Here is a 26,313-nt window from a genome sequence, read left to right as displayed (position 1 = left end):
TAGTGCTTGAATCGCAAAAGGTTAGTATGCAGGTACAGCACTTAATTAGGAAAGCTAATAGAATGTTATCGTTTATCGTGAAGGGAATTGAATACAAAAGTAGGGAGGTTATGTTTCAGCTATACAGGGCATTGATGAGACCACATCTGGAGTACTGTGTACAATACTAGTAAGGAAGGATGTAAATGCGTTGGAGGCAGCACAGAGAAGGTTTACTAGACTAATACCTGGAATGGGCGGGCTGTCTTATGAGGAAAGACTGGACGGGCTCAGCTTGTATCCGCTGGAATTTAGAAGAGTAAGAGGAGACTTGATTGATACAATATCCTGAGGGGTCTTGACAGGATGGATATGGAAAGGATGTTTCCCCTTGTGGGAGAATCTAGAACTAGGGGGTCACTGCTTAAAAATAAGGGGTCGCCCATTTAAGACAAAGATGAGAAATTTTTTCTCTTAGAGGGTTGAGAGTCTCTGGAATTCTCTTCCTCAGAAGGCAGTGGAAGCAGAGTCTTTGAATTTTTTTTAAGGCAGAGGTAGATAGATTCTTGACAAGCAAGGGGGTGGAAGGTTATCGGGGGTAGGTGGAAATGTGGAGTAACAGTTCAGCCATGAACTTACTGAATGGCGGAGCAGGCTCAAAAGGCCGAGTGGCCTACTCTTGCTCCTAATTCGTATGTTCGTATTCGTAAGCGCCCATCCAATTTTCATCCTCTCCGCTTCCACCACCCTTGTAGGCAGTAAAAAGTGGCCATGTTAGCAATGGTCCAATTAACTGCTATAAAAAGGACTTCCATTTATATAGCACCTTTCATGACCACAGAACATCCCAAGCACTTTACAGCCAACAAAATACTTTTGAAGTGTAGTCACTGTTGTAATGTAGGAAAGACGATAAACATTAGTCATGATGTATGGAAAGCTTAAATACCTGTTAGCAATATCTTTGTGCGCCACGAGATTTTGCAGAAATGCCTGCAGTCCTAGTTGTCTGTCTTCCAGAAAGTTAGGGTCATAATTATCCTTGAACCAACGTTTGGGAGGAAGTGCAAGACGAAAACCTGGAAACATCTCCTTCAGCTGGAAGAAATTTGAAGAATGTCACAGTTTTTGTTTTATTGGTTAAATGGAATTTCTTGGTGCCAACACATCCTTGCTCGAACAGCTTTCTTAGAAAAGTTCTTTGATTATATTAAATCTACATCCACGCATACAAAAAATAAAAGTCTGATATGTAAAGAGCCTGTGAATATATAATTATGAACTCTAATCTAAGTTATGTGGATACAAATGTAACGCATTACACAAATATTTACATCTAAGCACTTAATGCAACCTACCTGAAACACAAACCCTGTATTTTCTCTTTACACAAGCTGACTGCCAAAGAATTCTAGCATTGAGACTACTTCTATTTATGAACAGATAATCTCGAGAGGGGTTAACTTTGTTTGAATGAGTGGAACTACTTCATGATACTTTCTACTACACAGTGAAATGGTCAAATTGACAATTTTGGCTTAAAGTAATGCAATTTGGAATCAAACCAACTAAAGATCACAACCCAGTACCAATACTGTGGAACTTAACATTACATTTCAATCTTTAACTTATGATTTTGTTTCAAATACTAAAAATTGAAGTGAACTGCTAAATTAGAGCCTGATAAAGAGAAAGGCCACACTTTAAAAAAAGCCAACTTTATGTCAAACATGGAGCTATTTGTAAGAAAATTTATTTCATTTAGTCGACAGAATCACTAAAAAACCAGGGCCCAAAAAACGTAAGAGCACCATTAGTAAAATCATCTGATTTTTAAAATATTTGTTCCCAGGATGTGGGCAATGCTGGCAAGGCAGCATTTATTGCACATCCCTGTTTACCCTAGCTCAGTGGGTAAATATACAACCTAGGCCGATAGTGCATCTGAAACACAAACCTTGCATTACCAACTTTCTGGTTCAGCCACACATTAAATACTTCCCTTGCACTGTTTCTCTATGCCTGGAACTTGTAAAATATGTTAACATATCCAACGAAGCATTAAACCTCTGAAGAGTTATCCGCAGTCATGTTAATTGGAAAACATACCTACTAAAATAATTTTACTTGGAGCTATCTGACAGCTCCATCACTAGCAATTCCAGATTTAAAGATGCGTCCAGATTTAAATATTTATTTCCCCATATCTTTTGTAAACAGTGTAAAAGGATCTTTTCTCTTTAAAAACAGAACTTTCTAAAACACAATGGAACACTGTCTGGATCTCGATTAGTGGCTGATAGGCAGCTGATCCATTTGGCAAGTAAAGCCAAAAACAAATAATGGCGCTTCTTAACATATGGAATGTGATTTAAAAAGGCTAAGGTAACCAATGTACATGGGATGATGTTACCATAAAGAGTACAAACCTCATTCTGCACATAAAAAATGCTCGCTGTATTTGTAGGTACGGCCCATCTAGTCCAGTTGCAGGAGTGAGGGGGTGCCTAACTTCAATTTTTTCCATTTTCCAGGGTATAAATTGTCTACTAATTTGGTCTCCTGTAAACTTGAATTTTGATATCAAAAAATGTTATCAAATTATGGCACAGCTTGGTTTCCATACAGGAAAATTTAGAATGAGTTAATAAATTCACCAGGTAAATTACAAAGAGCCTTCTGCTGTGAAAGTGGGGATCAATAATTTAACCAAAAGTGTTTCAATAAATACAAAGCAGGTAAGCTCATTTTGTACTCATCATTTTTACAAAAAATGCTCAACAAGATTTTTACCCCTTGTTCTCAGAAAAAGTTCCAAAGAAACTGGCCAATAGAGAAAAGAAAACACATATATAGGAGGAAAATATCTTTCAGCCATTGTTTTGCTTTATGACATTTGTATTATTTCGATGATACCAACTAAAAAACTGCATAGTTCATCTTCTGAATCAAGGGAGCATGGATTATGTTGTTCTTTGGTAAATTCTTTTTATTGTATTATACTGATTTCACTTTCCTTGTAATTTATAGAATAACTATAGAATGGTTTGATGGAAGATACAAGTCAGGACATTGTGTGGAAGATGCATTAAACTTGAAGCTTTGTTGATTCAGTTATTTCCATGCATTATTTCTAAATGTAAATGGCAAGTTAGCATCAAGTGTTCTTATAAAGTATGGCAATATTTGATCTATAAAAATCTAGCTAGTTGCTTTGAAAGGAGTACAGCTTATTCTAGCTTGCCATGCAGTCTGGGTACAGACATCCATCATTAACCCCAGAATCTCAGAACTGACCGTATCAAGACCAGGGCTGGGGAGAATCGCATTTGGAGCAGCGCGCATGTACAGTGCAACATGATCCTGGATTAGATGGATGATTCCGCATTCATTACATCCCCTCGGGTCATCTGTTAATGCAGCATTAGACGGTCACCATTGTGAAGTGTGCACAGACACAAATTGCAAGCACTCCTCTCCCATGTTGTGAGCTGCATTGCCTGAGAGACTAATCCTTCATTCCAGGAGACTCCCAGACAATCCAGGAAGGCTGGCTACCCTATGCAATACTGAACCAAACAGACAAGGAAGAGTCAATGTTTAATCCCTGGTGTATGTTTTCAGCCAAGGTGGCAATATGGGTCCTTCAATTAGACTCAGTAATCTTGCTCCTGACCATTATCCAGTGATCCCTGGAGGAAACTCTGCAGGTGGATATTGAATTAAGACAGGATCTAATCTGTATGTCACTTTCTAAAGCTCAGTGAGAATTGAGAGAGAAAATAGAGCACAGCTCCACTGCTTCAGGAGAGAGAAACGGGGGAGGGGGGGGGGGGGGTTGAAAGAAGAAAGGCCACAAACAAAATGTAACTAAATTAAATCAAAAAGGGAGCCATTTACAATAAAATGATTTATTTCCCTAAATGGTAGAGACTCACCGTTTAAAAGTTCAGGGCCCCAAAAAAAACTTTCCAGCACCATTAGTGATATCTCATTTTTAAAAATGTTTTCAGGATTTGGGCAATGCTAGCAAGGTCACATTTGTTGCCCATCCCTAGTTGCCTCAAATGATAGTGCCATTGGGCCTTCTACTTGAACTACTGCAGCTCTTGTGGCAATGCAGCTCCCACAATGGTATTGGGTAGGGAATTTCAGTATATTGAGCTATTAATGATGAGGGAACATCGATATACATCCAAGTCAGAACGACGTGCAACTTGGTGATCCAATGACATTGCTGCACCAGTCCTTGGTGATAGAGGTTGCAGGGGAGGGAAGTACTGGCAAAATAACTGAGTTTCTGCAGTGCATCCTGTAGATTGTACATACTGCAGCCAGGGTGTAGTGGCACTGATCAAATAAACTGTGTTTTGAATAATGCTCAAGCTTCTTGACTGTTATGGCTACACCCATGCAATCTAGTGGTGTTTATTCAATTACTCCTGACTTGAATGTTGTGGATGACTGATGAGCTTTGAAGTGGCAGGTGGTTGAGCCAAGAGTAAAGCCAGCTCTGCCCTTATAATCTATGTGGATACAGCTGATACAGTTAAACTTTACATCAACGGTGACAACCCCGTCCCCACCGACCCCGAAACAAGATGCTAATGATGGGCTCTCAGCACCAATGGTGTTGTTGAAGACTAAGGAAAAATGGCTGGGCTCTCTCAAAAGATGATCACTGATATTTTTGTAGTGAGGATGCTACCTGCCTCTTATCAGCCCAAGACTTGATGCTATTCACATTTTTTTTTATTCGTTCATGGGATGTAGATGTTGCTGGCTAGGCCAGAATTTATTGCCCATCCCTAATTGCCCTCGAGAAGGTGGTGGTGAGCTGTCTTCTTGAACCACTGCAGTCCATGTGAGGTAGGTACACCCTCAGTGCTGTATGAAAGGAGTTCCAGGATTTTGACCCAGCAACAGTGAAGGAGCAGCGATATAGTTCCACGTCAGGATGGTGTGGGGCTTGGAGGGGAACTTGCAGCTGGTGGTGTTCCCATGTATTTGCTGCCCTTGTCCTTCTAGTTGGTAGAGGTTGCGGGTTTGGAAGGTGCTGTCTAAGGAGCCTTGGTGCATTGCTGCAGTGCATCTTGTAGATGGTACACACTGCTGCCACTGTGCGTCAGTGGTGGAGGGCCTGAAAAACAAGCAGGCTGCTTTGTCCTGGATGGTGGGGAGCTTCTCGAGTGCTGTTGGAGCTGCACCCATCTAGGCAAGTGCAGAGTATTCCATCACACTCCTGTCTTGTGCCTTGTAGGTGGGGACAGGCTTTGGGGAGTCAGGAGGTGAGTTACTCGCCGCAGGATTCCTAGCCTCTGACCTGCTCTTGCAGCTACGGTATTTATATGGCTACTCCAGTTCAGTTTCTGGTCAATGATAACCCCCCAGGATGTTGATAGTGGGGGAATCAGCGATGGTAATGCCATTGAATTTCAAGGGGAGATGATCTGATTCTCTCTTATTGCAGATGGTCATTGCCTGGCACTTGTGTGATGCAAATGTTACATGCCACTTACCCGCCCAAGCCTGGATATTGGCCAGGTCTTGCTGCATTTCTACATGGACTGCTTTACGATCTGAGGAGTCGCAAATGGTGCTGAACATTGTGCAATCATCAGCGAACATCCCCACTTCTGACCTTATGATTGAAAGGAAGGCCATTGATGAAACAGCTGAAGATGGTTGGGCCTAGGACACTACCCTGAGGAACTCCTGCAGTGATGTCCTAGAGCTGAGATGATTGACCTCCAACAACCACAACCATCTTCCTTTGCGCTAGGTATGACTCCAACAGCAGAAGATTGCCACTGATTACCACTGACTCCAGTTTTGCTAGGGCTCCTTGAAGCCATACTCGGTCAAATGCTGCCTTGATGTCAAGGGCAGTCACTCACCTCACCTCTTGAGTTCAGCTCCATGTCCATGTTTGAGCAAAAGCTGTAATGAGGTCAGGAGCTGAGTGGCCCTAGCAGAACCCAAACTGAGCATCGCTGAGCAGGTTATTATGACGGAAATGTTTGATAGCACTGTTGACAACACCTTCCATCACTTTACTGATGATTGAGAGTAGACTGATGGGGCACTAATTGGTCGGGCTGGACTTGTCCTGCTTTTTGTGTACAGGACATACCTGGGCAATTTTCCACATTGCCTGGGTAGATGCCAGTGTTGTAGCTGTACTGGAACAGCTTGGTTCGGGGTGCAGGAAGTTCTGGAGCACAGGTCTTCAGTACTATGGCTGGAATGTTGTCAGGGTCCATAGCCTTTGCAGTATCCAGTGCCTTCAGTCATTTCTTAATATCACGCTGGGTGAATTGAATTGGCTGAAGACTGGCATCTGTGATGCTGGGGAGTTCAGGAGGAGGCTGAGATTGACCATTCACACTGTACTTCTGGCTGAAGATTGTTGCAAATGCTTCAGCCTTATCTTTTGCACTGATGTGCTGGGCTCCCCCTTCACTGACGATGGGGATATTTGTGGAGCCACCTCCTCCAGTTAGTTGTTTAATTGTCCACCACCATGCACGACTGGATATGGCAGGTTGCAGAGCTTAGATCAGATCCGTTGGTTGTGGGATCGCTTAGCTCCATCACATGCTGCTTATGCTTTTTGGCATGCGAGTAGTCCTGTGTTGTAGCTTCACCAGGCTAACATTTCATTTTGAGCTATGTCTGGTGCTGCTCCTGGCATGACCTCCTGGACTCTTCATTGAACCAGGTTGGTCCCCCGACTTGATGGTAATGGCAGAGTGGGGGATATGCCAGGCCACGAGGTTACAGATTGTAGTTGAGTACAATTCTGATGATGGCCCACAGCGCTTCATGGATGCCCAGTTTTGCATTGCTAGATCTGCTTGAAATCTCTCCCATTTAGCACAGTGGTAGTGCCACACAACATGATGGAGGGTATCCTCAATGTGAAGATGATGAGGACGAGGTCAAGTACATTTTTTCCTCTTGTTGTTTCGCTCACCATCTGCCAGAGACCCAGTCGTGCAACTATGTCCTTGAGGACTCGGCCAGCTCGGTCAGTAGTGGTGCTGCCGAGCCACTCTTGGTGATGGACATTGAAGTCCCCCACCCAGAGTACATTCTGCACCCTTGCCACCCTCAGTGCTTCCTCCAAGTGCTGTTCGACATGGAGGAGCTCTGATCAATCAGCCAAGGGAGGGCAGCCGGTGGTAATCAGCCAGAGGTTCCCTTGCCCATTTTTGACCTGATGCCATGACACTTCATGGGGTCTGGATCTAATGCTGAGGACTCCCAGGGCAACTCCCTCCCAATTGTATATCACTGTGCCGCCACCTTTGCTGGGTCTGTCCTGCTGGTGGGACAGGACATACCCGGGGATTGGTAATGGCAGTGTCTGGGACATTGTCTCTAAGGCATGTTTCGGGAAGTATGACTATGTCAGGCTGTTTCCAGACTAGTCTGAGACACAGTTCTCCCAACTTTGGCACAAGCCCCCAGTAAGGAGGACTTGGCAGGGTCGACAGGGCTGGCTTTGCCGTTGTCGTTTCCAGTGCCTAGGTCGATGCTGGGTAGTCCGTCCGGTTTCATTCCTTCATGATTTCATAGCAGTTAGATACAACTGAGTGGCTTGCTAGGCCATTTCAGAGGGCATGTGAGAGTTAACCACATTACTGTGGGTCTGGAGTCGTATGTAGGCCAGACCAGGTAAGGATGGCAGATTTCCTTCCCTAAAGGACATTAGTGAACCAGATGGGTTTTTACAACAAATGACAATGGTTTCATGGCCATCATTAGACCAGCTTTTAATTCCAGATTTATTAATTGAATTCAAATTCCACCTTCTGCCATGGTGGAATGCCCTTCTGTAGGCTTGCATAAGCTGCTTCATTATCAAAGGAGTTGTGAATAGAGCCGAACACAGTAAAATCAATGAACAACCCCCCTCCTGATTTTTGGCAGAGGGAAGGTCATTGATGAAATAACTGAAGATTTTTGTGCCAAGGATGCTTCCCAAAGGAACTTCTGCAATGATGCCCTGGGATGCAATATTCTCCAAAAACCAGACCCATTTTCCTTTGTGTCAGGTATGTCTCCAGCTGGTGGATTGGTTTTCATTTAATGCCCATTGACCTCATTTTCGCTAGGAATCCTCGTTGCTATATCCTGTTGAAAGGTGCTTTGTTGTCAAGGGCAGCTATTCTTTCTTTCTGCCCTTCCCCTCTGATATTCAGCTTGTATCTGTGATGCAGCAATTCTTTCTGCTTGATCACATATAAAAGGACAGCGTCACTGCAATACATTTCAATTGTACAAGCATATACTGGAAACATCTTTCTCCTTTTCCTTCTTGAAGGTGGTGACTCATGCCAATGCACATCATAACTTCCCTACCACCTAACTCAGCAGAGTAGGGATTAGATGTAGGTTTACCCTGGTCTGTATGGCTCTGTGGGCAAATACACTATCAGGTATGCTAATGAGCTATCAATATAAGCAGCTTCAAAAAAGAATCTCACTAGCACATCTTCAAAACAAAGTTTCTATTTTGGAATTTTTCTTTGACATGTGCCCCAGAGATTTCATATGTCATCAATTCAATTAAGATGAAAAAACCATCTGTAACAAGAAATGCAAATTTGAGAGTATGCGCCTACATAGTTATTTCCTCAGCTCCATATTTGCATTAAATCTGAACTTGCATTATTTATGTTTTAAGTGCTACTTTAAAATAGTTTTTCTATCAGTCTATTTAAGGAAAAATAAAATGTTACAAACCTTGTCATTCAGTCGTGAAAAATCTGTATATCTCCTAAAAACCACCCAGCTCTCGTCTAGATGATTTTTCACAAGTATCTTGTAAACCTATGATTAACAAAATGATGTAAAAGTGTACATGCAAAATTGTAGGTTCAAAATAATGTTCAACAATTTAATTGTTAAGTATTTAGAGACTCAGTGAAAACTATAGCTGAATTAAGGAGGGAAACAGAACTTCACTTCGAAGAAATGTTTTTCAATCTCTTGTATGTGCTTTGTTCTGATCTAAACTGGAGAAACACAGCAGGTAAGGAACTGAACAAGAGTTCCTGCGCTAAAAGTGCACATCTGGATTTTGGGCAACAGACTCCAGATCGGACGCCTTCCCCTTCTTCAAATAGCCTGTTTACTTATTGCCTAAGGTGAAATGAACTACTCAAAGATCACAAACTATGGAGCCATAAAGCTGCAGCCTCGGAGAAGCAGGCAAAAAAAAATTTGCACTGAAAAAAGCTCATTTCAAAATATGCCTTCTGTCTTCACTCATTTCAAATACACATGTTGAAATGACCAAATCAACAAAACCTAGAGTTGTACTAAAGACCATCACAAACCTCTAAATTTTGTAAATGCATTTGATAAAGTTGGACAGATCATTGATTTTACTTTAGGGCCATGTTACATGCTCAGATTGCTATAATATTTTTGTATGCAAAACTTCCGAAGCCCAAAACATCTCATTATTCCCCACCCAAATGTTATGCATTGCACTTTACATACACTAGATTATACCAACATGCTACTTTTCTTACAAATAGAATTAAGAAAAACATATTCATCATAATGCCTCATCAAATCAAATACATGCCATGGGGCCATATCACCTAATTATCATAGAATCACTGATATAGCAGGTTGCCATTCAGCTCATCAATTCTGTGTCTCTTTGGTAGAGCTATTCAATTAGTCCCACTCCCCTACTCTTTGCCCATACTCCTGTAACTGTTTTTTCTTCCAAGTATTTGTCTAATTCTCTTTTGAATGTTACTACCAAATCTGCTTCCACCCTTTCAGGCAGTGCATTCCAGATCACAACAACTCTCAGTGTAAAACAATGCTTGCCTCTGGTTCTTTTTCTCAATTAGCTTAAATCACCCTTCTCTTACCTTCACATGATCCATCTCCAATACTTCCCTTCCTTCCCTTGACTTCTGTCTCTCCATTTCTGGGGATAGGCTGTCTACTAATATTCATTATAAGCCCATTGACTCCCAAAACTGCCTCAACTCCACTTACTCATACCCTGCCTCCTGTAAGGACTCCGTCCCATTCTCCATCGCATCTGTTCTGCTGATGCAACCTTCCACAACAGCGCTTGATATGTCTTCCTTTTTCCTCAACCGAGGATTCCAAACTAGTCCCCAGCCGCGCCCCACCCCTCAACCACTGCAGTTGACAGGGCCCTCGACCGAGTCTGACCCATTTCCCGCACTTCTGCCCTCCCTCCCAGAACTGAGATAGGGTTCCCTTTGTCCTCACTTTCCATCTCACCAGCCTCCACATGCAAAGGATCATCCTCTGCCATTTCCACTACCTCCAAGCATGATGCCACCAAACACATCTCCCGCTCACTGCTCCCGTCAGCATTCCGAAGGGACCGTTCCCTCTGTGACACCCAGGCCCACTTTTCCATCACCCCTGATACCTTGTCCCCTTCCCATGCAATCGCAGGAGTGTAAAACATGCCCTTTTACCTCCTCTCTCCTCACCATCCAAGGCCTCAAACACTCCTTCCAGGTGAAGTACTGATTTGCTTGTACTTCTTTCAATTTAGTAAACTGTATTTATTGGTCACAATGCGATATCCTCTACATTGGGGAGACCAAACATGGATTGAGTGACTGCTTTGCGGAACACCACCGCTCAGTCCGCAAGCATGATCCTGAGCTTCTGGTTGCTTGTCATTTTAATTCACCACCTTGCTCTCAGGCCCACATTTCTGTCCTCGGCCTGCAATGTTCCAGTGAAGCTCACTGCAAGCTCGAGGAACTGCACCTCATCTTCCGATTAGGCACTCTACAGCCTTCTGAACTAGACAATCAGTTCAACAATTTCAGACCCGCTCCCATTTTGATTTTTTTTTAAAAACTGTGCGTCAGTCTTAAACTTGTTCTTCATGTTTTTGCTTTCAGTCAGAGCTGTTCATTATTCTGTCATTGACACTCTCTCTGCACAACTACTACTCACTTACTCCAACTATTATTACTCCCTTTGCCTTTTGCTCCATGACATCTTTGTCATTTAATCTCCCCTGCCCCGACAGACCTTCAGTTTTGTTCTTCTACACCCTCCCCCACCATTTCACTTGCTCAAAACCCATCACATTTCTAACCTTTGCCAGTTCTGATGAAAGGTCATCACCCTGAAACGTTAACTGTGTCTCTCTCCACAGATGCTGCCAGACTGAATATTTCCAGCATTTTCTGTTTTTGTTTTTATTTTAGCTTAAATCTGTGCCTGGTTACCAACCCGTGTCACTGGAAACAAATTTCTCATTTACTCCATCAAATTTGAGCCATTTTTGAACGCTTCTACCAAATCTTCTTTTAACCTTCTCTGCTGGAGGTTATTTTTTTTCTAAATTTGCCATTTCGATCCCAATGCATTTTGTTACGGCCAGATGAGAAAAGGTGTCGAGGGATCTCTTTCAGCCTTCATCTGGTCTTACTGTAACAGGGTTTCAATTTTTATCACACCATGTCTAAAGCTCCCCCTTGGTGAATCCTTGTTCACCGCTTTCCAATTATAAGGCAAAGAAATGAGCACAAACAGGCTTTCTTAGGTTCAAAGAAAAAAAGTGAAATTTATTAAAACTTAAACTCTTAATTCGGTTAACACCTACACAACGCGCCCATGCTAACATGCACACGCGATACACACATGCAAACGGACAGGAAAGAGAAGAAAAATAAAGTGGAGAGGTCTGAGGCAATCTCTGAAGAGGGTTTTTGTTACTGCACTTTGAGCTCGCTATAGTCCTTTCTTGCAGGTAGATCTTACTTTTCACTGGGGCCCAGTATTCTTCTTAAACCTTGTTCACTGTAGGAGACTTTTCTCTCTTGGGGTTCATATGTCTTCAGTGGTTTTCAGTTCTGTGAGAAAGAGATGTTCTCAATCCAGGAGTCAGGAGCGTTCAGTTTAAATTCTCTGAGGCAAGTTCAAATTCAAAAAACTCAGGTTGCCGAGCAGGTTAGTCATGTGACTAGGGGGTGAGACCACGTCCGTTTGTGTATTCGGTCATCTCAGTGGTCAACCTGGAATGCAAACTCCTCCACCCTCAACGTCTAGTAATCAAAAGTCCACTGTTGATTGAATGCGTCAGGGCATGGTCTTTTGTCCCTTTTAAGCACTATCTGTAAATATGCAAATGTGTTTCCAATCAAGGGTCTGGTGTTGCTTTCTTTTAAAAAAGAAGTTCTTTCTTTACTCCAGTAACAGTTTAAAAATCAATTTTCATGTGGTGAAATTAATGTGCCTCATTCTTGGTAGGTGGGGGCCTGCATGACTCCTCCACACCCAGGGGAATGAAATCGGATTTGAAAAAAAAGTTTCATTAAAAGGTTTTAGAGAAACATAAGATACAGAAAGAAAAACCATGCATTTCTCTCATTCATTTCCACTCATTCATCAATCTTAAAGCCTATTAAAGTTGTCTTTTCTGGGTGCCAGTGCTGCTTTAATTTCCCTTTTTGGCATCCCAGTAACCATTTGATTCTTTGGGGAAGCTTTTCTTCTGTTTGCCTAGGGTCTTGGTCCCGGCTGAGGTAATGTTTTTTCTCGGAGAGTTAGTGGTGGGCAGGTCGATCCTGAACTCTCAGTACTTTGCTGAGTCATGCAAAGGCTTTTGATTTCATGGGATGGGTGGTTCCCGTTTTCTCTGAGTGTGGGGAAGCATTCTTGGTTATTCACCCCTTTGTTCTCTGAGACATTCCTGCCTGCAGGTATGTGTGCAGACTTGACTGCACTCTCCTCCGGCAATTTGACGAGGGGAGGCGTCACCCTCATTGTTTCTGTGCCCCCTAGAGGTCTCTCTTTATCTCTGCAGGTTTCTGTAAATGCTGTTAGCAACTCTGGTGGGGTGCTTCCAGAGTCTGCATTTACACAAGAGGATGTGGAGTCTAACTTTTCACATTTTTCGGGGTTGGGTGACTGGACAGTAGGGGTTTTCATCCAAGATTCCTCCTGGTCTTCCTTTAACTGGCCCTCTTGGTCACTTTTTCCCTTTCTCTTTCCAAACCTTTGCCAGTCGTGTGCCTGCCTGTCCCCTTTTGTTCTCGGCAGGAGTCCCTTACAGTTCACCAGCCCTCTGCTGGAGGGTCCCCCTAACACTGATACAGGATTTAGGGGTGCAGGTTTCACTGTAGGTTGGGATTTCCCCTCAACCTGGCACATGTGACAACTCCTGCAGTACTCTACCACATCTTTGTGGAGTTTTGGTCAGTCAAACCACTGTGTTATGTGGCTTTGGTCCTTCGTATACCGGCATGCACAGCTACTGTAGTCGTGGGCCCTTCTTAATATTTCTCCCCGGTAACTCTGTGGCACCACTAACTGGTGAACTATGTCCACTCCTGGGAGGAGGACTCCATTTCCTCATCAGTACCTCATTCTTTAAATAGTAGCAGTCAGCAAACCCTTCTGCTTCACTTTCAGATTGGGTAGCCTGTGCTAACTCTTGCAATACAGGGTTGGCTCACTGAGCCACAGCTAGGGAAAATCCATTTAATTCATTCCCTGGGTCTCTAACTTTCCAAAGAAAGTCTCAGACAGACAGACCTGGTCATCTGCCTGCAGTGCCAATACGGTCTCCTCTGGGGGAGCTGGTTTGATCATGGCCTGATCCACTACACATTCAGGGAAACTGCAGGGAACCATCTCCTGCCAAGGCCCTGTCTCTCTGACCTCCTGTGATCTTTCTTTCACTACTGCGGGGCTACCACCTTCACCCCCGCCAGATCATTACCGAGGAGGTCAACGCCAATCAAACGCCAGGCAAACTAAGGACAATCCCTACAGTCACCAGTCCTGAAACTAGGCCGCACTCCAGGTGCACCCGGTGTACAGGTACAGGCATACACTGCCCTCCAATACCACTCACCACCATTTTGGTGTTCATTGCAGTCTCTGGGGGAAAGGTCAGGCCTTTTCCCAGTAAAAGGGATCTAGTGGCCCGTGTCCCTGAGAATCACTGTGGGCTTGCTTGCCTCACGAGGGAGATAGGGAACTTTCCCTTCAAATACAAAACCCTGATAACCTTCAGGAATCCTATTAACTTTTCCTGCACGGGCTGCAGTAAGCTTCCCGTGTTGCACTCTTACTGCAGTGAAAGCCACAGCTTGTTCTGCAGGCCTTTCATTAACCCTACCAGTTTTCCCTTTAATTTCCAGCAGTCAGCTTTTAAATGCCCTGCCTTATTACAATGGAAATACACAGGTCTCCGGGTCTCACTCTTGCGCACAGCACCTTCCTTTTTGATTGGAAGAGGGCCCCTTGTCTCTCCTGCTTTCCTTTCTCTCCCAGGACTGCTTGGGCTTCTATCACCTTCCCACCCTTTGTCCTTTTCAAACTTGTGGGGGTGATTAGGAAAGGTTTTCCCCTGAGAAACCGACTTATAAATTAAGGTAAACTCACTGGCCAGAACGGCCGCTTGCCAGGCTCCCTGACCCAGCTACTCCTCTACAGGGGTCTTTATTGAGAGAGGGAGAGAGTTTTTAAATTTCTCTAACAGAATTACTTCTCTGAGAGTCTCATTGTTGAGCTGTATTTTTAGATCCATCAGCCACCGGTCAAAAGCCAGCTGCTTACTTCTTTGAAACTCCAGGTAAGTTTGATTTGCTTGCTTTTTGAGCGTTCTGAACTTTTGACGGGTGGCTTCAGGTACTAATTCACATGCCCCGAGGATAGCATTTTTGGTCAGTTCATAATTTGATCAACTTTCACCTGGCAGGCTATTTTAGCTGTCTTGCCAGTTTCTCAAAAGACACAAAAAACACATCCATATCTTCCTTATTAAATTTTGGGATTAGTTGAATGAGTTTTAGCAGTTTTGTACCCAGCCCAGAATTATGCTCCTCCATACTGGCTATGCTTTCACTCGGGCTACTCTGCTGCCCCCTAGTTAAGCCGCATCAATTCTCTTTCTTCGCATTCTTTCTGGAAGCTTCTTTCCCTCTCTCCTGTCTTTCATTATCTTCACGTTCCTTCTGGAAGGCTCTTTCTTTCTCGATCTCCTGCCTCTCTCTTTTTCTCTTTCCTCTAACTCAAGTTTCCTCTGTTCCAATTGTATCTTTGCTAACAGTACTCTGTCTGATTCTGCTTCTAACACTGCTTTAGCTTCTTCAGATTCAAGGGAAAAATGGTTGGCCAGTAGCCTTAGGAGTTCAGACTTCCTAGCCATGCCACGGTTCAGTGATCCCACACTGCTCAGCCATTTTCCTCAACTCCTCCATAGACAGTGCTTTTAACTTATCCCAAGATACTTCACCTGGCTTGGAGAACTACTAGCTTCAGTTGCAGACATGTTAGTAATCAATCACACACAACCAAAAGAAAACCTGTATTAATCTTGCTCTTTCTTTTTGATTGGGAACAATTTGACTTCCCACTTCCAATTTCTCTCATTTGTCTGTGGGTAACATTCCGGACATTAGCACCCAAACATCTGTTATGACCAGATGAGACAGGTGTCTAGGAGTCTCTTTCAGCCTTCACCTGGCCTTACTGTAATAGGGGTTTAATTTTTAACACACCGTGTTTAAAGCTCCCACTTGGTGAATCCTTGTTCACCGCTTTCCAATTATAAGGCAAAGAAATGAGAACAAACAGGCCTTCTTAGGTTTAAAGAAAAGTGAAATTTATCAAAATTTAAACTCTTAATTCAGTTAGCGCCTACACGACACGCCCATGCTAGCATGCACACGCGATATACACATGCAAATAGGGACAGAAAAGAGAAGAAAAATAAAGTGAAGAGGTCTGAGGCAATCTCTGAAGAGGGGTTTTTGTTACTGTGATTTGAGCTTGCTGTAGTCCTTTCTTGTAGGTAGATCTTACTTTTCGTTGGGGCCCAGTATTCTTCTTAAACCTTGTTCACTGTAGGAAACTTTTCCCTCTTGGGGTTCATATGTCTTCAGTGTTTTTCAGTTCTGTGAGAAAGAGATGTTCTCAATCCAGGAGTCAGGAGTGTTCTCAGTTCAAGTTCTCTGTGGCAAGTTCAAATTCAAAAAACTCAGGTTGCCCAGCAGGTTAGTCATGTGACTAGGGGGTGAGACCACGTCCATTTGTGTATTCGGTCATCTTAGCACTCAACCTGGAATGCGAGCTCCTCCACCCTCAACGTCTAGTAATCAAAAGTCCATTATGGACTGAATGTGTCAGGGCATGGTCTTTTGCCCCTTTGAAGCACTGTCTGTAAATATGCAAATATGTTTCCAGTCAGTGGTCTGGGTGCTGCTTTCTTTTAAAAAGCAAGTTCTTTCTTTACTCCAGTAACAGTTTAAAAATCAATGTTCATGTGGCAAAATTAATGCTCCTCATGCTTGACGGGTGGGGGCCTGCATGATAATTTTTTTAGGTTTGACGGTTGCTTACAGAGAAAGGATAAACAATACACTTGGCTAACTCCATGCTTCATCTAATCAGAGATTTCAAAAAAATTGGTGTCCAAATTGCTAAGTGATCTGAAACATCTCAGGGATTTGAGATCAGGCATGATCGTATTGAATAGTGGAGCAGGCTCAAGGGGCTGTATGGTCTACCCCTGCTCCTATTTGTTACGTTCTTATTCTATGAATTATTTCTGCAGTGATTGGGTTGTTGAGCACACAAAGTACTCAAAGGATGATCAATGAGATAAGTGATTCCCTGACTGTAGCTGATTGCTCCAAGATTATACTTCTCCCACTACACTGAATCTAATGTTCATGCAAGTCTTTTGCAGAAGTCCACAAGGATATATTTTAAAGCCAAACAATTCATCATTGTCCTTATAAACAAATGTTTCGGACATATTCCTTTTTACTTATAGGAAACTCCAAGGAAAGAAAGCCTACAAAGGTTCTGTGCCCCCAATATTTTCTAGCAATGGTCTCCTACCCACACGCCTAAATGTGCTGACTTGTGATTTCTATGGGTTCCATTCTGCAGAAATTGGTTTCTATTCATTTGTAAGAGTGTCAGCTGGTGATATGATCGTATGACAATATAACCAAGCTCAATCCGGTCCTCAGCCTCGATCCAGCCAAACAAATTTCAGAAAGAATTAACAGATGATCTGGAACAGGAACTGTGGGAACCCCTCAAATTAAAAAATGGTCAAATGCAGCATCTCTACTGTTGCCTTGGCCAAGTTCAGCAGAAATAGAATAGGCCAGGGAATGTAACCTGTGAAACTTCCTGTTCGATGCGCCTCATTGTGGTCTCAGCTAGCTGAACCTCGGACAACAAAAAGATCTTTAATAAAAACAAGAAATGCTGGAACCACTCAGCAGGTCTGGCAGCATCTGTGAAAAGAGAAGCAGAGTTAACGTTTCAGGTCGGTGACACCTTCTTCGGAACCGGTTCCGAAGAAGGGTCACCGACCCGAAACGTTAACTCTGCTTCTCTTTTCACAGATGCTGCCAGACCTGCTGAGTGGTTCCAGCATTTCTTGTTTTTATTAAAGATTTCCAGCATCCGCAGTATTTTGCTTTTATAAAAAGATCTTTAACTTTCATTCTGAATAAGACAAATGTTTTTGCCTGTTTAAAATGAGTCCTCCTGTCCCGATATTGAAGCTTTTTGCTAGAGGCTGTCTGGTAACTCACTCAAATAGCTAGACTACATGCGAGTCAAAATCAGGAACAATGGAGAATTATTTGATTGTATACAGACAATTGCAATTGAATGCAATCCCACCCATACTTTCGCCAGATTTCTTGCGTCACCTTAGACTGGGGTTCACAATTGTAAGATCTAGTTACAATGGCTTTTTAAAAACTCAGTATTTCTATACTTAGAAACTCAAGACTAATTTTCTGAGATCACAGTCTATGGCTGGAATTCCTCACGCTGGGTGCAGAAACAGCAGTGGCCGCCACTTACGGTGGTGCTACTGGGACTGAGGAGCTGCCGAACCTCTGACTTACCGGCAGCTCTTGGAGGCAAGACCGCCTGCTCCAGAGGGGTAGAAGCCTCGACCATAGCCAATTAAGGGCCTGGACCATGCAAGATCACTGCATGACTTCCAGGCCTGGCAAAGGCGGGCTCTTCCCCTGACCTTTTAGCCGGTGGGCGGGGCCACTACTAGGACATAAAATTCTGGCATATATTCCAGAAAACTGACAAGTTTAATAGGTCACTACTTGCAGAGAAATATAGAATATACAGGGGGAATTACAGAACAGCTGTAAATATAGAATATACAGGGGGAATTACAGAACAGCTGTAAATGCAATGCCAGGCACATAGAACATTTACCAGACCAACATGCCATCACCACTGTCACCTACCCATAAGTTATGAAACTCAGAAATCAAGCACTGAATACCAGCATGATCTTTAGGACAAGCTTTGAGCCCACCATGTTTGCATGACAGTTTTGTAGTAGTCACAATACATATCTGCAGGGTACTTGTCAAGGTGATCAAGTATCCAGCCTCAAAAATGGTTCATAATGTTCACAGACATTATAATAATGCAAACCTCACAGAAAAAAAATCCCAAATTAATTAAGCTTAATCCAAAAGTACAGTTGTCAACTGTAACATGCATGTCAAATGCAAACAGATTGCCAAATTTGTCCATTTACCCCCACTGTGCAGGACAATGAACTAGTGCCTCAACATATACTATTGACTCCAGAACCATTATGAGCTGGATTTTATGCTCGCCCCCGCAGTGAGTTTGAAGGCGAGGAGAGCATTTAATCAGGAGGGATGGTGGTGGGTGAGGACCCCGCCATCGTCCTGCCTCCAACCCAATTAAGTCCACTGCCAACTGAGGCCTGAAGTGGGTAATTAATGCCCAATGAAGGACCTCATCCTGCTGCCGGCAGTATTAGCCCAGTGGCGGGTGGGCCTCTCGATACACCGGGAGCACAACAAACAAGCCCGTGTGGGTTGCTTGCCAGCTCCTGGGGTTGTTGGGGTGGAGGGGGGTGCCTGTTGCAAGCCAACACCCTGCCCTTGTTGCTGACTCGCTGCACTCCCTCATGACTCCCACCCTGCAAACTCCCTTCCACCATGACTCACCCGTGGCCTGGGTCCCTCGCCAATTCTCAGCCTCAGGTGAGGAAACACTGTGGAGCATCCGCGAGTCTGACAGCATCGTGGATAGCACGTATAGAGAGGTGGTCACACCGCAGCTGAAGGGACTTGAGGAAGGAAGGGAGTGGGTGACCACCAGGCAGTCCAAGAGAATCAGGCAGGTAGTTCAGGAGTCCCCTGGGGTCCCACATGCAAATCGGTATTCCATTTTGGAGGCTGATCAGGCTGGTTCCTCCCGGGAGTGCGGACAGAGCCAAGCTTCTGGCACCACGAGCAGCCTGTCTGCACAGGAAGGGGGAAAGAAAGAGCAATAGTAATAGGGGATTCTATAGTCAGGGGAACAGATAGGCACTACTGTGGCCATCGTGACTCCAGGATGGTGTGTTGCCTCCCTGGTGCCAGGGAGAATGTCCTGAACGGCTGCAGGGCATCCTGAAAGGGGGGGGGGGGGGGGAAGAGTGATAAGGCAGAGGTCATGGTACATGTTGGTACCAATGACATATGTAGAAAGAGGGATGAGGTCTTGCATCAAAAATTCAGGGAGTTAGGCAGCAGACTAAATAGCAGGACCTCTCGGGTTGTAATCTCTGAATTACTCCCAGTGCCACATGCTAGCGAGTATAGAAATAGCAGAATAGCACAGATGAATGCGTGGCTTAAGAGTTGGCGCAGGAGGGAGGGTTTTAGATTCCTGGATCACTGGGACCGTTTCTGGGGAAGGTGGGACCTGTACAAGAGGGACGGTCTACATCTGAACCAGAGGAGGACTAACATCATTGCTGGCGGGTTTGCTAGTGCTGTTGGGTGGAGTTTAAAGTAATTTGGCAGGGGGGGCGGGGGGGGGTAAGAACGCAGACTCCTAGCAGAATAGGGACACAACTAAACACAGGAAAGCAAACAAGTCAGAGGGAATACAGCGGAAGTAAGTTTCAAGGCAGTAAGACCAGGATGAATGGCCTCTACTTTAATGCCAGGAGTATTACAGGTAAAACGGATGAGTTAAGGGCAATGATTGACATGTGGAATTGCGATATAGTAGCCATCACGGAGACATGGTTGAGGGAGGGGCAGGATTGGCAGGTCAATATCCCGGGACATAGAATCTTCAGGCAAGACAGAGGAGGGGGTAAAAGAGGAGGGGGCATTGCAATATTAGTTAAGGAGTCAGTTACTGCAGTAAGGAGAGATGATATCTTGGAGGGGGCATCAAATGAAGCTTTATGGGTAGAGTTTAGGCATAAAAAAGGGACAGCCACATTGCTGGGTGTTTGTTATCGACCCACAGACAGTCAGCGGGAAATTGAGGAGCAAATATGTGCGCAATTTGCAGAGGTGTGTAAAAATAATAGGGTAATTATATTAGGTGATTTCAACTTTCCCAACATTAATTGGGACAGTCATCGTGTTAAGGGCTTAGATGGAGTGGAGTTCTTAAAATGTATACAGGAGAACTTTTTAGCTTAATATGTAGAGGATCCAACTAGGGAGGGTGCAGTGCTGGACCTAATTCTGGGGAATGAAGCCGGACAGGTGGTTGATATGTTGGTGGGGGAGCATTTTGTTGATAGCGACCACAACATGGTACAATTTAAGCTTGTTATGGAGAAAGAAATAGACAAGTTGCAAAAAAAGGTTTTGGATTGGGGGAGAGCGAATTTTAGTAAAATAAGGCAGGATCTGGCCAAGGTAGACAGGAAAGAGTTACTTGTCGGGAAATATACAGAAGAGGGGGGGGCATTCAAAAAGGAAATGGGGAGGGTACAGGCCCAACATGTTCCCTCTAGGGTAATAGGTAGGAGCAACAAGCCCAGAGAACCATGGATGACCAGAAACATTCAGGGTATGATGAGAAGGAAAAGAGAGGCTTTTAGCAAATACAAGGAGAGCAAATCAACGGAAGCATCAGTGGAATACAGAAAGTGTAGGATGGAGCTTAAGAAAGCAATTAGGAGAGCAAAGCGGGGATATGAGAAAGCTCTGGCTGGTAAAAGTAGGGAAAATCCCAAGATATTCTATAAGTATATCAATGGGAAGAGGATAACCAGGGAAAGAGTAGGACCCATTAGGGACCAAGGGGGAAATTTGTGGGTGGAGCCAGAGGACATTGGTAAGGTGTTGAATGAATACTTCACATCTGTCTTCACCCAAGAGAATGAGGATGTAGGTATGGAACTCAGAGAGACAGACTGTGAGGTTCTTGAGCAAATTGTCACAGGGAGCGACAAGGTATCGGAGGTTTTGGCAGGCTTAAAAGTAGACAAATCTCCAGGTCCGGACAATTTGTGTCCCAGGATGCTGTGGGAGGCAAGGGTGGAGATTGCAGGGGCTCTGACCCTGATTTTTAAATCCTGTCTGGCCACAGGGGAGGTGCCAGAGGACTGGAGAACGGCTAATGTGGTCCCACTATTTAAGAAAGGTTGTAGAGATAAGCCAGGGAACTATAGACCAGTGAGTCTCACGTCAGTGGCAGGGAAACTATTGGAGAAAATTCTGAAAGAGAGAATCTATCTCCACTTGGAAAGGCAAAATTTGATTAGGAATAGTCAGCATGGCTTTGTCAGAGGGAGGTCATGCCTAACAAATTTGATTGAATTTTTTGAGCATGTGACCAGGTGTGTAGATGAGGGTAGTGCAGTTGATGTAGTTTACCTGGATTTCAGCAAAGCCTTTGACAAACTCCCACATGGGAGACTTATCAAGAAAGCAAACGCACATGGGATACAAGGTAACTTGATGAGGTGGATTCAAAATTGGCTTAGCTGTAGGAGACAAAGAGTGCTGACAGACGGATGTTTTAGTGACTGGAAGCCAGTGTCCAGTGGCGTACCACAGGGATCTGTGCTGGACCCCCTATTGTTCATCATTTATATAAATGACATAGATGACTATGTGGGGGGTAGGATCAGTAAGTTCGCGGATGACACAAAGATTGGCAGAGTGGTTAACAGTGAGGTTGAGTGTCTTGGGTTACAGGAAGATATAGATGGGATGGTCAAATGGGCAGAAAAGTGGCAGATGGAATTTAACCCTGAAAAGTGTGAGGTGATACACTTTGGAAGGAGTAATGTGACACGGAAGTATTCAATAAGTGGCCCAACACTGGGAAATGCCAAGGAACAAAGGGACCTTGGCATGTTTGTCTATAGATCTCTGAAGGCAGAAGGGCAGGTTAATAGGGTGGTGAAAAAGGCATATGGGACACTTGCCTTAATCAATTGAGGCATAGATTACAAAAGCAGGGAGGTCATGTTGGAGTTGGACAGAACTTTGGTAAGGCCACAGCTGGAGTACTGTGTGCAATTCTGGTCACCACATTATAGGAAGGATGTGATTGCACTGGAGGGGGTGCAGAGGCCTTTCACCAGGATGGTGCCTGGGATGGAACATTTAAGCTATGAAGAGAGGTTGGATAGGCTTGGGTTGTTTTTGCTGGAGCAGAGAAGACTGAGGGGTGACCTGATCGAGGCGTACAAGATTATGAGGGGCATGGACAGGGTGGATAGGGAGCAGCTGTTACGAGGGGACACAAGTTTAAGATGAGGGGCAGGAGGTTTAAGGGGGATTTGAGGAAGAACTTTTTTACCCAGAGGGTGGTGACGGTCTGGAATGCCCTGCCTGGGAGGGTGGTGGAGGCAGGTTGCCTCACATCCTTTAAAAAGTACCTGGATGAGCACTGGGCACGTCATAACATTCAAGGCTATGGGCCAAGTGCTGGCAAATGGGATTAGGTAGACTGGTCAGGTATCTTTAATGCATCGGTGCAGACTCGATGGGCCGAAGGGCCTCTTCTGTAGTGTATTATTCTGTGATGCACTACCGGCAGCAGCCACCATCTCTGCAATGGCGCTGCTCAGTACAAAAGCTTATTTATTTGGAGATGCAGCACTGAAACAGGCCCATCGGCTACCGGCCTATGATTGGTCAGCAGCTCTCAGCAGGTGGAACTTCCGCCACGGGGTCCTTAATCCCGGGGAAGGCCCGCTACTGTCCAGTTAAGTGCCTGATTGGCATGTGATGCAGCAGGCCTTGCCAAAAAGTGGCGGCGTGGGGCTCTCGTTGGCTCTTCAGCCAGTGGCAGAGAGCGGCACCACCTAAATAAAATACTGCCCTATGATTCTAAAGTTGAATTTAATTAAATACCAGTTCTTGAATTGTGACATTTTGATCAGACATTAACAAGTTCCATTTCTGAATGGCTCTACAGACAGCAGCATGTTTTCTTTTTACACAGTGGTTACAATATGTTCTGAAGCAGTTACATATTTTATTGGAGCATGTTGGCCATGGTATATAGATACTTCTTCCTTCCACCCACCACCTCCCGAACACCCACCAGCCTGTTAAAAGTAGTAGTCCAAGCATCTGATTCGGTAACCTATACATCTGATTGAATCCTGATAGATGCAACAACAGAAAAAGATAACTGTGATTACTGTTTTTTTTCATGTTTAATGGCAGTGTAAGTCACAAAGTTCAAGAAAGACAAAGGAAAACATTCCTCCTCCTTGGTTTCTCTCTCGCTCCTCCATCAAAAATAGCAAATGTCTTGGTAATAACACCAATCCTGCGTCACTTCTGGGTCATACTGTAGCCATGGTCCCCACTTCATTATCCCTTGGCAGTCTGTGGAAACTTCATCACAGCTTCTCACCTGCCTTCAACCAGCCCTTTACCTCCAGAAGGTGAAAATGACACTAAACCTACACAAACAAATAGACTGAGATCCCACATTTGAACAAAGTTACAAATATTTCACATTTATACCTTTCCCTTGGACATGAAGCTGAAATTCATATTAAACAATTTCCTTGCCTTACCTACAATGAGACCACATTTTTGATTGTCACTTCAATTTTTTTTTCACTCTTTCACGGGATGTGGGTGTCACTGGTTAGGCCAGCATTTATTGTCCATCCCTAATTGCCCTCAAGAAGGTGGTGGTGAGCTGCCTTCTTGAACTGCTGAAGTCCATGTGGTGTAGGTACACCAACAGTGCAGTCAGGAAGCGAGGTCCAGGATTTTGACCCAGCGACTGCGAAGGAATAGCAATATAGTTCCAAGTCTGGATGATGTGTGGCTTGGAGGGGAACTTGGAGGTGGTTGTGTTCCCATGCATCTGTTGCCCATGTCTTTCTAGGTGGTAGAGGTCCCTGGTTTGGAAGGTGTTGTCGAAGCAGCCTTGGTGAATGACTGCAGTGCATCTTGTAGATGGTAGACACTGCTGCCACCGTGCGGCAGCGGTGGAGTGAGTGAATGTTGAAGGTGGTGGATGGAGTGCCAATCAGCAGGCTGCTTTGTCCTAGATTGTGTGGAGCTGAGAGTGTTGTTGGAGCTGCAACCATCCAGGCAAGTGGAGAGTATTCCATCACACTCCTGACCTGTGCCTTGTAGATGATGGACAGGCATTCGGGAGACAGGCGAGTTACTCGCTGCACAATTCCCAGCCTCTGACCTGCTCTTGTAGCCACAGTACTTATATGGCTGATCCAGCTCAGTTTCTGGTCAATGGTAACCCCCAGGATGTTGATAGTTGGGGATTCAGCGATGATAATGTCATTCAATGTCAGGGGGAGATGGTTGGATTCTCTTTTGTTGGAGATAGTCACTGCCTGGCACTTGTGTGGCACGAATGTTACTTGCCATTTATCAGCCCAAGCTTGAATGTTGTCCAGGTCTTGCTGCATATGGTCACGGACCTCTTTGGTATCTGAGGAGTCACGAATGATGCTGAACATTGCAATCATTAGCAAGCATCCCCATGTCTGCCCTTATGATGGAGGGAAGGTCATTGATGATGCAGCTGAAGACGGTTGGGCCTAGGACACTACCCTGAAGAACTCCCACAGTGATGTCCTGGGACTGAGATGACTGAACTCCAACAACCACAACCATCTTCCTTTGTGCCAGGTATGACTCCAACCAGTGGAAAATTTTTCCCCTTGATTCCCATTGACTCCAGTTTTGCTAGGGCTCCTTAATGCCACACTCAGTCAAATGTTGCCTTGATGTCAAGGGCAGTCACTGTCACTTCATCTCGAGTTCAGCCCTTTTGCCCATGTTTGGACTGAGGCTGTAATGAGGCCATGAGCCAAGTGGCCCTGGCAAAACCCAAACTGGCGTCAGTGAGCAGGTTCCTGTTGAGTAACTGCCACTTGATAACACTGTTCACAATACCTTCCATCGCTTTGCTGATGATCGAGAGTAGACTGATGGGGTGGTAATTGGCCAGGTTGGATTTTCCTGCTTTTTGTGGACAGGACATACCTGGGCAATTTTCCACATTGTTGGGTAGCCAGTGTTGTAGCTGTGCTGGACCAACTTGGCTAGGGGTGCAGCCAGTTCTGGAGCACAAGTCTTCAGTACGATTGATGAAATTTTGTCAGGGCTCATAGCCTTTGCAGTATCCAGTGCCTTCAGTCGTTTCTTCATATCACATGGAGTGAATCGAATTGGCTGAAGTCTGACATCTGTGATGCTGGGAACCTCAGGAGGGGACAGAGATGGATTATCCACTCGACATTTCTGGCTGCAAATGCTTCAGCCTTGTTTTTTGGCACTGATGTACTGGGCTCCCTCCATCATTGAGGATGTGGCTATTTGTGGAGCCTCCCCCTCCTGTTAGTTGCTTAATTGTCTAACATCATTGATGATTGGATGTGGCAGGACTGCAGAGCTTAGATCTGATCCATTGATTATGGATCACTTCGCTCTTGAGGCTTCAAGGGCTTCAAAAAAATTCACTGTTTTGCACATTAGTCCTGTGTTGTAGCTTCACCAGGTTGACACCTCATTTTGAGGCATGCCTGGTGCTGCTCCTGGCATGCCCTTCTGCACTCTTCAGGGTTGATGCTAATGGTAGAGTGGGGGATATGCCAGGCCATGAGGTTACAGATTGTGGTAGAATACAATTCTGCTGCTGTTGATGGCCCACTGCGCCTCATGGATGCCCAATTATGAACTGCTAGATCTGTTCAAAATCTGTCCAACTCAGCACGGTGGTAGTGCGACATAACACGATGGAGGGTATCCTCAATGTGAAGATGGGACTCCACAAGGACTGTGCAGTGGTCACTCCTACCAATACTGATATGAACAGATGCATCTGTGACAGGTAGATTGATGAGGAAGAGGTCAAGTAGGCTTTTCCCTCTTGTTGGCTCCCTCACCACCTGCTGCAGACCCAGTCTAACAGCTATCTCCTTTAGGACTCAGCCAGCTCGGTCAGTAGTAGTGCTACAGAAAAACACTCAAAGAGACAATCAGTTCATCTGAAGCAACGTGGCTTTTGGATGCTTCA

General features: G+C 44.6%; 1 protein-coding gene across 3 annotated transcripts in view; it reads right to left on the bottom strand.

Annotated features, from left to right (window-relative positions):
* Window positions 1-26,313, bottom strand: part of snx16 (sorting nexin 16) — a 53,468-nt gene that overhangs the window by 17,239 nt on the left and 9,916 nt on the right. For 2 of the 3 annotated variants that reach the window (XM_068031673.1, XM_068031671.1), the window contains exons 3-4: window positions 8,731-8,817; window positions 929-1,077 (exon numbers count right to left, since the gene is read on the bottom strand). In XM_068031673.1, the coding sequence (XP_067887774.1) occupies window positions 929-1,077; window positions 8,731-8,817 (236 nt within the window). The remainder of the gene's footprint in view (window positions 1-928; window positions 1,078-8,730; window positions 8,818-26,313) is intronic. The other variant, XM_068031674.1, reaches the window with a different exon arrangement.

Source organism: Heterodontus francisci, chromosome 5 (genome assembly GCF_036365525.1).
Source record: "Heterodontus francisci isolate sHetFra1 chromosome 5, sHetFra1.hap1, whole genome shotgun sequence".
Taxonomy (NCBI): Eukaryota; Metazoa; Chordata; class Chondrichthyes; order Heterodontiformes; family Heterodontidae; genus Heterodontus; species Heterodontus francisci.
Note: the sequence above shows the minus strand (reverse complement) of the source record. Positions and strands in the feature narration are given on the sequence as shown.